At 39.6% G+C, this 15,657-nt stretch overlaps 1 protein-coding gene across 1 annotated transcript in view; it reads left to right on the top strand.

Moving 5' to 3' along the window:
• Window positions 1-15,657, top strand: part of GRM8 (glutamate metabotropic receptor 8) — an 865,112-nt gene that overhangs the window by 344,960 nt on the left and 504,495 nt on the right. Inside the window, exons 3-4 of the mRNA XM_052638669.1 lie at window positions 14,074-14,209; window positions 14,676-14,830. Of these exons, the coding sequence (XP_052494629.1) occupies window positions 14,074-14,209; window positions 14,676-14,830 (291 nt within the window). The remainder of the gene's footprint in view (window positions 1-14,073; window positions 14,210-14,675; window positions 14,831-15,657) is intronic.

The raw sequence follows: 15,657 nt of genomic DNA, 5'->3' as shown, positions 1-15,657 counted from the left end.
CACGCCAGTGTTCCCTGCCCATCACCAATTCCCAGAGCCTACTCAAACTCATGTCTATTGCATCAGTGATGCTATCCAACCATCTCATCCTCTGTCATCCCCTTCTCCTCCCACCTTCAATCTTCCCCAGCATCAGGGTCCTTTCTAGTGTGTCAGTTATTCACCTCAGGTGGCTAAAGTATTGGAGTTTCAGCTTCATCATCAGTCCTTCCAATGAATATTCAGGACTGATTTCCTCTAGGATCAACTGGTTGGATCTCCTTGCAGTCCAGGGAACTCTCAAGAGTCTTCTCCAACACCACAGTTTAAAAGCATCAATTCTTTGGTGCTCAGCTTTCTTTATAGTCCAACTCTTACATCCATACATGACCACTGGAAAAACCATAGCTTTGACTAGATGGACCTTGGTTGGTAAAGTAATGTCTCTGCTTTTTAATATGCTATCTAGGTTGGTTGTAACTTTTCTTCCAAGGAGCAAGCTTTTTTTAAAATTTCATGGCTGCAGTCACCATCTACAGTGATTTTGGAGCCCAAAAAAATAAAGTCTGACACTGCTTCAACTGTTTCCCCATCTATTTCCCATGATGTGATGGGACCAGATGCCATTATCTTAGTTTTCTGAATGTTGAGTTTTAAGCCAATTTTTTCACTCTCCTCTTTCACTTTCATCAATAGGTCTTTAGTTCTTCACTTTCTGCCATAACGGTGGTGTCATCTGCATATTTGAGGTTATTGATATTTCTCCCAACAATCTTGATTCCAGCTTGTGCTTCATCCAGCCTGGCATTTTGCGTGTTATATTCTGCATATAAATTAAATAAGCAGGGTGACAATATACAGCCTTTCCTGATGTGAAACCAGTTTGTTGTTCCATGTCTAGTTCTAATTGTTGCTTCTTGACCTTCATACAAATTTCTCAGGAGACAGGTAAGGTGGTCTGGTATTCCTATCTCCAGTTTGCTGTGATCCACACAGTCAAAGGCTTTGGCATAGTCAATAAAGCAGAAATAGATGTTTTTCTGGAACTCTCTTGCTTTTTCCATGATCCAGCAGATGTTGGCAATTTGATCTCTGGTTCCTCTTTCTTTTCTAAATCCAGTTTGAACATCTGGAAGTTCATGTTTCATGTACTGTTGAAGCCTGGCTTAGGGAATTTTGAGCATTACTTTGCTAGCGTGTGAGATGAGTGCAGTTGTGTGACAGTTTGAACATTCTTTGAATTGCCTTTCTTTGGGTTTGGAATGCAAACTGACCTTTTCCAGTCCTGTGGCCACTGCTGTTTTCCAGATTTGGTTGCATATTGAGTGTAGCACTTTCACAGCATCATCTTTTAGGATTTGAAATAGCTCAACTGGAATTCCATCACCTCCACAAGTTTTTTTGTGGTGATGCTTCCTAAGTCCTACTTGACTTCACATTGCATGATGTCTGGCTCTAGGTGAGTGATCACACCATCGTGGCTATATGGGTCATAAAGATCATTTTTGTATAATTCTTCTGTGTATTCTTGCCACCTCTTCTTAGTATCTTCTGCTTCTGTAAGCACTTATATAGAGTTAGTTTTGTTTTTTGAAATCTTCCCATCATGCTGTTTGTCCTAGTATCTGGGAATCTACTTTGAAATGGCAAAAACAAACACACAAAAATCTCAAAACACTCTAAAAATAGTACTTGTGAAATAATCAATGTAAATACAAGTGCATACAACATATTTGTTTAGTTGCTAAGTTGTGTGTGACTTTTTGTGACCTCAGGGACTGTAGCCCACCAGACTCCTCTGTCCATGGAATTCTCCAGGCAAGAATACTGGAGTCGGTTGCCATTTACTTCTTAATGGGATCTTAGTGACCCATGGATCAAACCCTGCATCTCCTACATCTACTGCATTATAGCCGGATTCTGCGCTGCTGAGACATCAAGGAAGCCTGTGACATAGTTAAATTTAATTCAACCTTGTCAAGTATTCCTTCTGCAAATGTTTCTAACCCCACATCTGCTGTTTTGACCCTATGAAAAGTGGATTTTTTGCCCAACTGGAAAGATACTGCTGGTGTGGATGTTTGTCCTCTAGTCTTTTCGTTTTCTCTTTCCTCTTCTTTTTCTTCCCACAAGTGATGTTATTTCTCTTCTCACTCTTTGACCTTCTTTCTCCTATCTCCTCCTCCTTGTTCTTATTTCATTCTTGTTCTCTTTTTCCTTCCCTTTTGCCTGCTTCCCTTCCCTTTATTCTTCTTCTTTTCTTTTCCTGAATTTTTCTTATCTACTGTACCCACGTGTCCATTTGGGGAATGAAATTTCAGTTGTCTTGAATGAATGTTATAGGCAAATATTGCTTGGGGAAAGTGAGTTACTATTTCTGTTTGGGGTTTTCAATTTTTATTTTAAATGATTTACAACTAATGTGTTTTCTGAGGGAAAAAAAATGAATCTGTTGGGTGATTATTTAATCCTTTCACAATAACCATTGGGAGCTGTTAATACTAGCATCCCCTGAATCTTCAGATTGAGGGACAGAGGCACAGAGATATCACATAACTTACCCAGTGTCACATCGCTAGTCAGAGAAGGGCTAGGATTTGGAGCCAGGAAGTCTAGCTCTGGGACGACATTCACAACTGTCACAGCACTGTTCCTCTGAGCATATGTTTGGCTCTCTGATGAGCTGTGGCTGAGTGGTTGTTTTGCTGCAGGAAGGGGGACACCAGCCAAAGCCCAAGAGTGGGCTCTTGTCTAAAACTTGGAAATGAATTGTCCAGAGAGACAGATGTGCTGAGAAAGTGAAAGGCTATAGGGAAGGGGCACACAGGTGGAGATTAGTAGTGTAAGGGGACCCAGGAGAACTGCTCTGCCATGTGGCTTGCAGTCTTGGGTTTTACGGTGATGGGATTAATTTCCAGATTATCTTTGGCCAATCATTCTGACTCAAGGTCCTTTCTGTTGGTGCACACATTGCTCAGCTAAGATGGATGGTAGCAAGAAGGATTCTGGGCGGTAGTAGACATGTGACATCTCCTTTTGACCTTTTCTGAATTCTTCTTGTTGGTGGTGATTTGTTAGTTCCGTGTTTCTCCTGTCAGAAAGTAACTCATGCAAATGGTCACTATGGTGTCTGGTCAGGGTGGGTGGTTCCAGTCAATGTTTTATGGAACACTTGAGTGGCTAAGTCTCGTCCAGTTCTGCTCCTCTGTCCATGGCGTTCTCCAGGTGAGAAAACTAGAGTGGGTTGCATTTCATGACTGCATTCTAGTTTGTATGGACCCAAGGAACCCAGCCCAGCCCAACCTGCCTCCTGAGCATCAGAAGCTTTGAGCGTCACATGGAAACAGGCAGGAGAGGGACACTCTGAGCCAGTCCTCTCCATTGCCACTCTTAGGGGTCAAATGGGAGCAGCCTGGAGCTTATGCCCCTTCTGTACCAGGACTTTCATTCCCTCATTTCATTGCTCTTCAGAGTACATTTAAGGATGATGTGGCATTTGATAGACAAAAAATGTTTGGTGGGGCGAGGGGAGATAAGCACAGATTTAAGTGCGATTTTACTGTTTTAATCCATGTTGTTAAAGATAACACTTTTTCTTCACTGTGATGTGTGAGATAAATCTTCTCTTTCACAAAGTGCACTTGAAGCTGACAAACAGACGCACTTCTATCACACTGTGCACTTGGCCGCTAAGTCCCAGTTGTACACCACATAAGCAGGTGAAAATACTGTTGCAAGAGGTGTGATTACACTTGTTCAAACCTTAGAACAAATTTCACAGAACTATCACTAAAGGACCAATTACATTAGGCCAAATTGTTATTTTACTTATGTGTCCAGAAAGGTGGAAAGAAATGATGTCAAGGATAATTAGTTCAAAGAGTTGTAATATTGTGATTTATAATAAGAAATACAGATTTGGTTTTTAATCCAGTTTTTGGCATAAAGCTCCTAAAATCCTTGGAATTTACTAAGTGATGAGAGAAATTAAGGTGTCTTTGTTGTGTTAATGAGGTGACTTTGGAAAAGCCCTTTGAGGAGGAGAGGCTTGCTAGAAATTGAGTTCAACCCCTGATGCTCATGTCAATCATGCCTATGTAAGGAAGACTCCATAAAAACTTGAAAGGATGGGATTTGAAGAGGTATGGTTTTTCCAGTAGTCATGTACAGATTCAAGAGTTGGACCATAAAGAAGACTGAGTGCCGAAGAGTTGATTCTTTCCAATTGTAGTGCTGGAGAAGACTCTTGAGAGTCCTTTGGACTGCAAGGAGATCAAACCAGTCAATCCTAAAGGAAATCAACCCTGAGCATTTATTGGAAGGACTGATGTTGAAGCTGCAACTCCAATATTTTGGCCACCTGATGTGAAGAGCTGATTCATTGGAAAAGACCCTGATGCTGGAAAGATTGAGGGCAGCAGGAGAAGGGGGCAGCAGAGGATGAGATGGTTAGGCAGCATTACTGACTCAACAGACATGAATCTGAGCAAATTCTGGGAGATGGTGAAGGAGGGGAAAATCCTGGTATGGTGTGGTCCATGGTGTCACAAAGGGCCGGGCATGACTTACCAACTTAACAACAACCTAAAGGGTTGATGAACTCTTGGAGATTCAGAGACAGCGTGGAAGCTCTGTGCCCTTTCCCCACACCTTGCCTGAGCATCTCTTGCATCTGGCTGTTCCTGAGTTATATCCTTTTATAATAAACCAGTGATCTAGTAAGTACAGTGTCTCTCTAAATTCTGTGAGCCTCCTAACAAATTAATTGAACCTAAGGAGGGAGTTTTTGGAATCTCTGATCTATAACTGGTGAGTCAGAAGCCAGGTAACAACCTGGGCTTGTGACTGACATCTGAAGTGGGGGAGTTGGGGGGGGGGCAGTCTTATAGAACCTGGACTCTTAACCTGTGGAATCTGACAATCTCCAGGTAGACAGTTTCAGAAATGAGTTCAATTGTGGCATACCTAGTTGGGGTCAGAGAATTGCCTGGTGATGGTGCAGAAATTCCTTACTCTGTATGAATTAGAATTAGGATCTGGGCACTTTTAAGAGCTAACATGTTTCTATTGTCTTTAAGAACCAACCAACCAAACAAAAAAACCTGCTTAATTTGGTTTTGCTCGTTGCTATTATTTGAAGATGCATTCATAGAAAATAAGTTAATAATACTTGACTGACTGTATCACATTCTTATTAGGGTCAATTATAAGCCATCTTTTAAGATCAACTGACAATTTTTACCAATCACTTTTTTTGCTGTTGTCATTATTCAGTTACTAAATCATGTCTGACTCTTTTGAGACCCCATGGACTGTAACCTGTCAGAGTCCTCTGTCCATGTAATTTCCTAGGCAAGAATCCTGGAGTGGGTTGCCATTTCCTCCTTCAGAGGTTCTTCCCAACCCAGGGACTGAACCCACATCTCCTTTGTTGCAGGAGGTTTCTTGACCACTGAGCCACCTGAGAATCTCATCACTTTTTTACCAGTAGCTTTACCAATTGATAAAATGGTACCTTTGTTGATGTGTTATGTATCAAAACCATTCTTTCATGCAGATCTAACAAGTTATATAATCAGAGACTCAATATGATTTTCTTAGAACTTAACTTGACAGAAATTGTAAACCAACTTGAGACACTGGTAATAATCATGTTGTTTAAAGAAAATCACATTCAATATTCTATATGCAGCTTTGTAAGTAATTTCATTCCTAATAATTTAATCCTCCTGGATTTCCATCACAGCTGGAAGTTGATGCTGTGACATTGTTTTTTGTTTTATTTTTCTCTTTCTGCATTATTAATAGAGATTTTGTTCTTAAAAATAAGCAACAACTAAAAACATGATTCTTTGTCCTCTCAGATTGCTTTAACAGAACTTCTCTGCTGAAATACAGGGAGTTTTATGATGCCAGCTCTTTTGTCCTAGTTGGCTACAAGTCCAGTATTGGACTGTTTGGATAGGTTGCCTGTCTTTGTGCAAGAAGTCCTCTTTGAAGAGGAACTTTAAAATTAAACAATGGTATTTTATTAATTGTTTGACTTGTCCTATTACTGCAGAGATATAATATCTTTGGTTCTCTATACGTTCGTTGCAGTTCTTATATATGGTGAGTCCCCTTTCAGAGCCCCATTCAGTGAAGGTTCCTGGTGCCCTTGCCTCATAATGTGGCTGCACTACGGGGTGGCCCTGACTGCAAGGAACTGCCTTGACTAATGTATCTACCCCTTTTCCCAGGATATCCCCCAGCAAGCCACTGATAAATGTGGAAGTAAAATGGCTTGTTCTATCTGACCTAATTCGGAGCAACTCTGGAAGGCATTTCAGCCTCAGCATTGCCGGTGGTGCTGGGAATTTGTCATTGGTCCACAGTCAGCTGGACTTCTCTGCCCGGTCTGGTTACCATCCCTGGTGGTCTTCCATTGGGCGGAGATCAAGGCAAATACGCATTTCAAACTCCTAAGGTTGCAGCAGTATTGTCTTAACACTCTATAGTCCAGCTTCTTAATAATCTATAGGCAAGTATTTAAATAAAAAGAGCGGGTGGGTTGTTTCCACAACATTTGCTACTTAGTGGTCGGCAGCGTTAATAGATGAATAGTTTTCACCATGCTATTACTCTTTTAAAGAATAAATTCTAATGTTCAACCCAGATCTTCAAAATACTTGTAAAATCCTTCCAAGAGGAGGTGTGAATCCTGCAGGTATGAATTCAGGGATGACAAAGGAGAAGTGAGTCACTTTCTCCATTCTCTCACATTGAAACTGCCCTGATGACACTGTGATGGTCTGTAATAGGTGAAAAGTGAAATTTAGTCATCTCATTCACTGGCACAGAAAAGCAGGCAATTACCACTTCTCAGAATTTAAGATATTTAATAACATTACACAAATGAAGCTGAGGGCTCAAGATCTGACCTGTCGACAAACTCACGTTTTAGGTCTAAATATCAGCTATCTCTCCTCTCAAGTCTAGTGATGATGCTTATCTGGTTAAGGTGAGGATGATGATTAACAATATTAACAATGGATTCAATGCGACATTTGTATAGCACTTATCATATTACCCTTTTCATCCCTGGGAGATAGTTTCTATGAATCTTGTCACAGAGATGAGGACACTGAGACTTGTTCAAGATCACATAGGACCGACCCTCAGGTCTTCTGACCCATATCTATTTTTCTTCACTTCAATATCTTGTTGCACTAGCAAACCAACATATATGTAAAGAACCTTTCGTCTCTCGGACTTGAGACTTCCAGGTACTCACATATGAGATAAAGAGATAAAAATTATGAATGAAATTGTTCACAAATTTGCTCTTATTTCAATAAGAGCAAATTATTGTGCAGTCCCACAGATGAACAAACTAAGGCCAAGGTAATATTCTAATTTATTGAGCCCTGATAAAAGCCATTTTGGGTGACAGATGCCACATCAGTGGAAGCTTTCTCTGAATTTCAATTTCAATTTTTTTTTTAACTTTTTGTGTGCCACTTTTAATCACTTTAAAAAATAAGGATATATTTTTATGTATCCTATGTTTTCCTACTTGACTGAGAGGTGTCTGAGGTCAGAAATGTCTCACCTCTGTTTATATCAGCAGTGTCTCTTATAAGTCTTACATTTATTTCTTCAAAACATAGTCATTGAACTCCATGTGTGCCAAGCACCGTGATAGGTAGTGAGAAGTATGATGGTCATTGTGAAAGCCAGGATTCAGTAGTTATGGAACTTACAGTCTAAGGTGAAAAAAAAAGAGATAATAATGAAAAAAAATACAGTTATTGTGGTTGCTACAGTCAAAGGTGATGTGGAAGACTGGAGGCCTCAGGAAAATTTTCCTGAGAACATACATTCACAGGGGCTATTGGAAAGATTTGGGGATGGATTCGTTAAATGCTAAAGTTTAAATCAGTTCTATAATCTGCATGAGTTCTAAGTATTTTAACTTTGTTCTTAATGCTCAATAGAAGGACTGCATTTGTGTAGCTATTGATTTGGTTTATAAGGGGTGACCTGCTGGGTCTTTTGAATGTCTTTAAATTTACTTTATCTTATTCATCAGTCATGGATATCCATGAAACCATTAAGTCACAAGTATAGTCAGTTGTGGATGAGCAAGATGATGGAAAAAGTCTTGGAGTCACACATATGTGGCTTTGAAACTGGATTTCAAACTCTTGCCAGCTGTTGACACCCCTATTTCTCAGTTTCCGCATCAGAATTGTGGTGATAATACCAAGGTTAGAATCCTTTCCCTAGGACTATGGAGGTACAGAATGCATGAGACTGGGAAGGAGTGCTCAAGTGCGTTGGAGAGTGTATGCAAAATGCTCAGCTCAACAAATGATCTTTTAATTATCACTAAATAATCAAAGGGAAAACATTTACACAGGTGAGGAAATCAGACAGGGAATTTTAGAAAGCAGCCAATTATAAATTCTTCCGTACAACAGTCTTTCCCTAAGTGCTAAGCTTTAAAAATTATTTCTTGCTAAACTGGGGACACCTGCAGAACAGGGAATTTAGAGTCCCTGGAATTGTACACAATCACTCTTCCAGAGTGGGGTATGAAGAAATAGATGGAATAGACATGCTTTGATGCAAGAGAGCTCCTCTTCCACACTTTAGGAATCTAGATCAAGACAGAGAGTCTCTTTTAAAATTGGAACAATTGATAATGAATAAAGGAAAACACATCTTTGATAAAGCCTGAGTGTTTGACTAAATTTTACTGTATTTTAACCAAACACTACCAGTGTACGACGACCTCTTGTTATATAGTTTTAAATAGTCATGATGACTTGAGGTGGGGATTTACTGTCATTTGTTACTGCAGTTGATTTGACCTTATGCAATATTTTCTTAGCAGTAGATCATTTTACATTCTTATCTGGCTTTTCTGATGTGTACATCTTGTCATTCAGTTATAACACTGTTGCAGGCAGAATGGAGACAGAAAGTCCTTAGCTCTGGAAACATAATAGACCATGGGTACTTATGAATGGACTCTGTGGCTTTTTGACTGATGTGAAGATAGAAGTTGTGAATGAGTTTCAAGGCTAAGAAAAGGAATATTAAGTTTCTAATACCAATTATTTGAGAGTAATACATTCTACAATAAAATGTCCATAAAGCACCAAACAGCATAATGCCTTTGGGGTGCACGTTCTTTGTAAGGATTTGCTCAGCTGAAATAAATTACTTATACAGTTCCTCTTTCAAGAAAGATACAAATGGACCAGGCTCACAAATAAAAGGTGAGGTGAAGGAATAAAAAATATAGACTAATGTAAAATTCCAACTTGACTAATTCTGAACAAACAGAAATGTTCAATGGATCTGTAGTAAATGACTAAACCAATGAATTCAGACTAAACCATAAGTCTGGATTGCCTGTTTGCCTCATCTGAAAAAATCATAATTAAAATTTTCTGGCCTTCATTTCTTCTGATTATGGAGTCAGAGTTAATCTCAGAATGATACTTAAGATATGGTTATTAATGGGATCCTTAAATAATTAGAATAATTTTCTTAAAAGCGCAGTCATGTTTTGAATCAGCTATTGCTCCCCAGAGAGTGTTACAGTTTGGATCTTACATTTCTATGGTTACCTCATGATTCCACTCACCACAGTTCTTTCTTTGATTTTTACACACATTATGCAGTTTTCAAGGAATCCCTAGAGTTTGTCCCAAAAGTTTTCTCCTCAAAACATGTAACCACTCCTTTCCAGTCTCATTCACTAGCTCCCTTCCTGCTGGTGGGTTTTCAGAACTCTGTCTTTCACCTTTTCTTGTTATTGATTTAAATATTCTCTTTGACTGATCACTTCACTCCCAGCACTTCAATTACTACTGTGTCTGCATCTAACAACATTGTGGTTACAACTCCCTTCTTTCTCCTTAGCTCCAGACTCATTGTTTCCATTTCAGTGTTCCATGGGTACTTTGAAAACCGCTGGGTTCTGAATCAAACTCAAGTCTGCCCCTCCTGTATTTCCTACTTGTTTAATGATGTCATCACAGAAAAGTGAAAAAGTGAAAGTTGAAGTCACTCAGTTGTGTCCGACTCTTTGCGACCCCATGGACTGTAACCCACCAGGTTCTTCCATCCATGGAATTTTCCAGGCAAGAGTACTGGAGTTGGTTGCCATTTCCTTTTCCAGGGCATCTTCCTGACCCAGCAATCAAACCTGGGTCTCCCACATTGCAAGCAGATGCTCTACCATCTGAGCCACCAGGGAAGCCCCACTGAAACCAATCACAAAGGCCAAAACCTTAGAGTCATGCTTAATGGTTTCCTACCACTACGCCACCTCAATCAAATTAATACAACCTAAATATTCGGTTGGCAAAAAAAATTTGCTCGGGATTTTCTGTAAGGTGTTATGGGGAAACCCTAATGAACATTTTTGCCAACTCAGTATATACAATTTTTATTTGCCAGTCATGTTTCAGTAAAGGAGGGAAAAATGTTACAAAGTCCCACTGATTCTAATTCCAATTTTCACTGTCCACCTGTCTCTGGTGAGTCAGACAGTAAAGAGTCTGCCTGCAATGCAGGAGACCCAGGTTTGATCCCTAGGTTGGGAAGATCCCCTGGAGAAGGTAATAGCAATCCACTCCACTATTCTCGCCCAGAAAATTCTGTGGAAGGAGGAGCTTGGCAAGCTACAGTTCTTGGGGTTGCAAAGTGTTGGACACCGCTGAGCACTCATACACCTGACCTTCCTCAGTACTGATAGTATCACCCTAGTCATCATCCCCTGTTGCCTGTCCTAGTAACTTCCTAACTGGGATCCTGGCCTCCTATTCTCTCCTTTCCAGGTTGCCCTCTTATATCACTTTGTGGTCCTCATTCATTTTTCTTCCATGAAATGCTGTAGCCATAGAAAAGACATACTCCTGTGGGCTACTGAAAATTAGGCACCTTCATTACTCATAATCTTGCACAGGTCTTGAATGACATGCATGGCCTGGATCCCATCTACCTCTCATCTTTGTCTCGTACTTCTCTCCCCTTCATTCATTAACTCCACTGGTTCTTTCCTGACATTTTCCACTTGATTCTCTCCCCTTCTCTTTTCTTTCTGACCTTAATGGAGAGATACCAACTTTAGGGACACTTTTCATCAATATAAATTAAATGACCTTGCTCTTCCTTGTAGGGCATGCCATAACTTATATACTTATTTGGTGGTTTTTTTGTGTTAAGCCTGTTTTACCCGTAACATTTCTAAACTCTGGTAAGAGTTTTATTCACCATTATAATATGGTTTTATTCACCATTAAAATATGTCCATTTTATTCACCATTATAAATCCATATCTCCTGCATGGTGGCTGACAGATAGTGAAACTGTTAGTCCCTCAGTCATGTCTGACTCTTAGCGACCCCATGGACTGTAGCCCATCAGGCTCCTCTGTCCATGGAATTCTCTAGACAAGAATACTGAAGTGGGTAGCCATTCCCTTCTCCACATGATCTTCCCAACCCAGGGATCGAACCCAGGTCTTCCACATTGCAGGCAGGTTCTTTACCATCTGAGCCACCAGGGAAGCCCCATAAATATTTACTAAAGGAATGAATCAATCATCACAACTATTTTGGACATATCAGTAGGCTGACTACTTAGAGGCTCAGTCTGTGGCTTATAGGCAATTCTCAACACTGAAGAGCAGAGTGTAGGGTTAGTGAGGGTACTGCTGTTGCAAGGATAATTTTAGCAGTGTTCTAACTTATACGAAGAATAACCTTCAGTACTGTGGCACTGTTAATCATACGGCATTGTCACATGTGTTAAATCAGATCACAACACACTGGACACCCATTGTGTGGCTACCACATGGTTCCTCTTTGTTTGGCTACCTGAAGTTTTTTCCTAAAACACATAGCTCGTCATGTAATTCTCCTGCTTATGAACTTTCTGTAGGTTCCTAGCCTTGTCAATATAAAACCCAAATTATTTGGCCTGTCTAACAAAGTCATTGTCAAGCTGGACCTGTCCATTCTTTCCAACCTCAACCCCAGCCAGTCATGACCCAACAAGGCTCTTTCATACCTTGGCTTCTACCAGAAATGTCCCAGTTTTGCCCCTGTGCTTATGTATATTTGCCATTTAAAATCCAGTTCTCTCAAGCACTTGAGTAACTCCCTCCTCTGTGTTCTCAAAGTGTGGTATACTCTCTTCATCCTAAAATCATTACATGCTCCTTGATAATTTATTGGAATGCCCCTTTCCCAGACTACCCAGCAACTGCTGGGTTAGACTGGGCATTTCCAGTGTCCAGCCAGATGCATGGCATATTGCACCCTGTAATGTTTGGGTAATTGAATGCATTGTCAATTGTGTGGAAGTAAAAATACCTTGCTTGTTGAAGCCATGCCATAAATAAATGGTGATTTTCTTCTCAAGTGACTCAAAAAGTATGTTCAAACCATAATGCAATTGAAACATCTTGCTGATGCCATTTTTTTCTCTTTATATTAGAATATGTTACCTTGACACCACTACATCAGAGGAAAACTCCTTTTCCTCCTATCCTAGCCCATCAGCAAAGGGCAGAGATATTTTCTACATTTTTCTTTCTGGCCTCTCATTGCCTTAAGATGAGAAACCAAAAGAAGTGTTCTTCCTTTTTTGTTCTGTGAGTTGGATGGTTCAGTTCAGTTGCTCAGTCTTGTCCAACTCTTTGAGACCCCATGGACTGCAGCACACCAGGCTTCCCTGTCCTTCACCAACTCCTGGAGCTTACTCAAACTCATGTCCATTGAGTCAGTGATGCCATCCAACCATCTCATCCTTTGTTATCCCCTTCTCCTCCCGCCTTCAATGTTTCCCAGCATCTGGGTCTTTTGAAATGTTTAGTTCTTCGCATCAGGTGGCCAAAGTATTGGAGCTTCAGCTTCAGCATCAGTCTTTCCAATGAATATTCAGGACTGATTTCCTTTAGGATGGATTGGTTGGATCTCCTTGCTGCCCAAGGGACTCACAAGAATCTTCTTCAACACCGCAGTTCAAAAGCATCAATTCTTTGGGGCTCAGCTTTCATTATAGTCCAGCTCTCACATTCATACATGACAACTGGAAAAAAACCCGTAGCTTTGACTAGACAGACCTTCCTTGGCAAAGTAACGTCTCTGCTTTTCAATACTCTGTCTGGGTTGGTCATAGCTTTTCTTCCAAGGAGCAAGCATCTTTTAATTTCAGGGCTGCAGTCACCATCTGCAGTGATTTTGGAGCCCCCCAAAATAAAGTCTCTCACTGTTTCCATTGTTTCCCCATCTATTTGCCATGAGTTGGATGGAATTTCTGCCATTTTGATTTTCATGGTGGAGAAATATGTCAACTGAGTGCTTGTGTCTTTGAAACTTGACTTGTGTCTCAAATAATCTTGAAGACCACTTGTCTCATAACATATTATGTTTTTGTATAAGTTTCTTGCTACAATACTATGAGCTAAAAAAAGGAAATTAACTTTAAAAGAGGTCTACTGATAAATATGAGTTCGATCCCTGGGTTAGGAAGGGCCTCTAGAGTAGGAAATGGCAACCCATTCCAGTATTCTTGCTTGAAAAATTCCATGGACAGTGGAGCCTTGTGGGTCCATGGGGTCGCAAAATAAGTTAGCAAAAGGACCTTCCTATATTTATCACAGGAAGTCTCACCTATAAGACATACTCATACCTTTTTTTTTTAATCAAAGCACTTGTACTTGGACTTATGTTAAATGAATTAAAACAGCCTTTCTTTCCACTCTTCTCTCCTGTCCTACATCTTGTGCACTTTGATTTTTTTCTTAAAGGACATTCACAAAAATAATGTTTAAACTTAAAAACAAAAACCTGATGTGTGATTAAGTCACTGATGTCATTCATTTGAGATATATATATATATATATATATATATATATATATATATTAGGATGCAAAACATCCTGATTGCTTTTAAATAGGTGAGAATGACAGATATTTTGAGAAACAATCTCCATTACTGAGTCATGTGTTTCTATAAAGTAGCTAACCTCATTAAGTGTGTTAAGTAAATGTCTTTTCTGAATCACTCTCTCTCTCTCTCTTTAAATAGGTGGTGTTTGCATTGCTCAATCACAGAAAATTCCACGTGAACCAAGACCTGGAGAATTTGAAAAAATTATCAAGCGCCTGCTAGAAACACCTAATGCTCGGGCAGTGATTATGTTTGCTAATGAAGATGACATCAGGTACTGATTGATATTCTTCCTCATTTAGGATCATATTTGCACCTCACATCCTTTTTCTAATATATTTCATGTTCAATGTAGAATCTTGTAATATTTCACAAGAATTGTAGCATTCTTATGCAAGTATAGACTGCTTTCTGCTACATAGAAACAGCAGCCTTCTGGTTTCTCAATCTGAAATGTTTATTGAGTAAAATCCAGGGACTGAAAAGAAATAAGACAAACAATGATGATAGACAGAATAATGTGGATGAGGTTAAGAATAAGGCTAATTATCAGGCACTGGACTTAAAGTCTCCAATTTATTTCTTTTAGGAGATGTTAAAACTCAGGCAGTTAGAATGATTGACTTGTTTAATGGTGACCTACTGAGTATTGATGCCTTAATATAGTGGGTCTTGTAACATTCATATGTGTAAAGTTTCTTGGTAAATGTGATGTGTTTTATTTGTTCTTATTCTCATAGGAGGATATTGGAAGCAGCAAAAAAGTTGAACCAAAGTGGGCATTTTCTCTGGATTGGCTCTGATAGTTGGGGATCCAAAATAGCACCCGTTTATCAGCAGGAGGAGATTGCAGAAGGGGCTGTGACAATTTTACCCAAAAGAGCATCAATTGATGGTAAGGATGCACCATGGAGAATTTGTTTCATTCTAACCGAATCTAAACCCAAAAGCAAAATCAGAGTATCAGCATGTGATGAAATGCATCCATTATTTTATGACTCTGGATAAAATTTGTAGCACCGATGGCAGAATTACCAAGACAGTAACTGTTTAAGATAGCACATTATATATTTTTTTAATTGGAAAAGATATCCACAAGACATTTTTTTAAGGAGCACTGTTGTTGGCCTTAGATATCTCCATGATTTTAGCAGTTGCCCTCTAAGTTTGCAAATATCCATGGACATACACAACAGTTATAGCATAGTTGGAAGGATAGTGTTTGCTTTATAGCAAACTGAGGCGTGATCCTGGTTTGACTCTATGGATAAATGAATGGCAACAGAAGATGTGGAACATCCTTGAGAAGCAGTCTGCCTCCCAAATATCTTTTCCAGTGATCTTGACAGTGACTAAAATTCCTACCTTTGCCATTATTTGTTGGAACAAGGCATTATTTCCAGTTTTAATCTCATGTTTATCAATCAAAGCTCAATTGGAAATTGAAAGAAATATTAAAATCAGAGAAGTAGTCAGTTGACAAATGTTTGGTATATTGGAGGTTTTGTTTTGGTTTTTAATGCATGCTGTTCAAAAGATCATTTCATCAATGGTGTAAGAGTATATTTATTAAAGTGAGAATAATGACGAAGTAAGGGCTTCTCTGGTAGCTTGGGGGTAAAAAGTCTGCCTGTCAATGGAGGAGATGCAAGTTTGGTCCCTGGGTCTGGAAGATCCCCTGAAGAAGGAAATGACAACCCATTCCAGTATTCTTCCTTCAGT

Source organism: Budorcas taxicolor, chromosome 4 (assembly GCF_023091745.1).
Source record: "Budorcas taxicolor isolate Tak-1 chromosome 4, Takin1.1, whole genome shotgun sequence".
In the NCBI taxonomy this organism is placed as follows: Eukaryota; Metazoa; Chordata; class Mammalia; order Artiodactyla; family Bovidae; genus Budorcas; species Budorcas taxicolor.
Note: the sequence above shows the minus strand (reverse complement) of the source record. Positions and strands in the feature narration are given on the sequence as shown.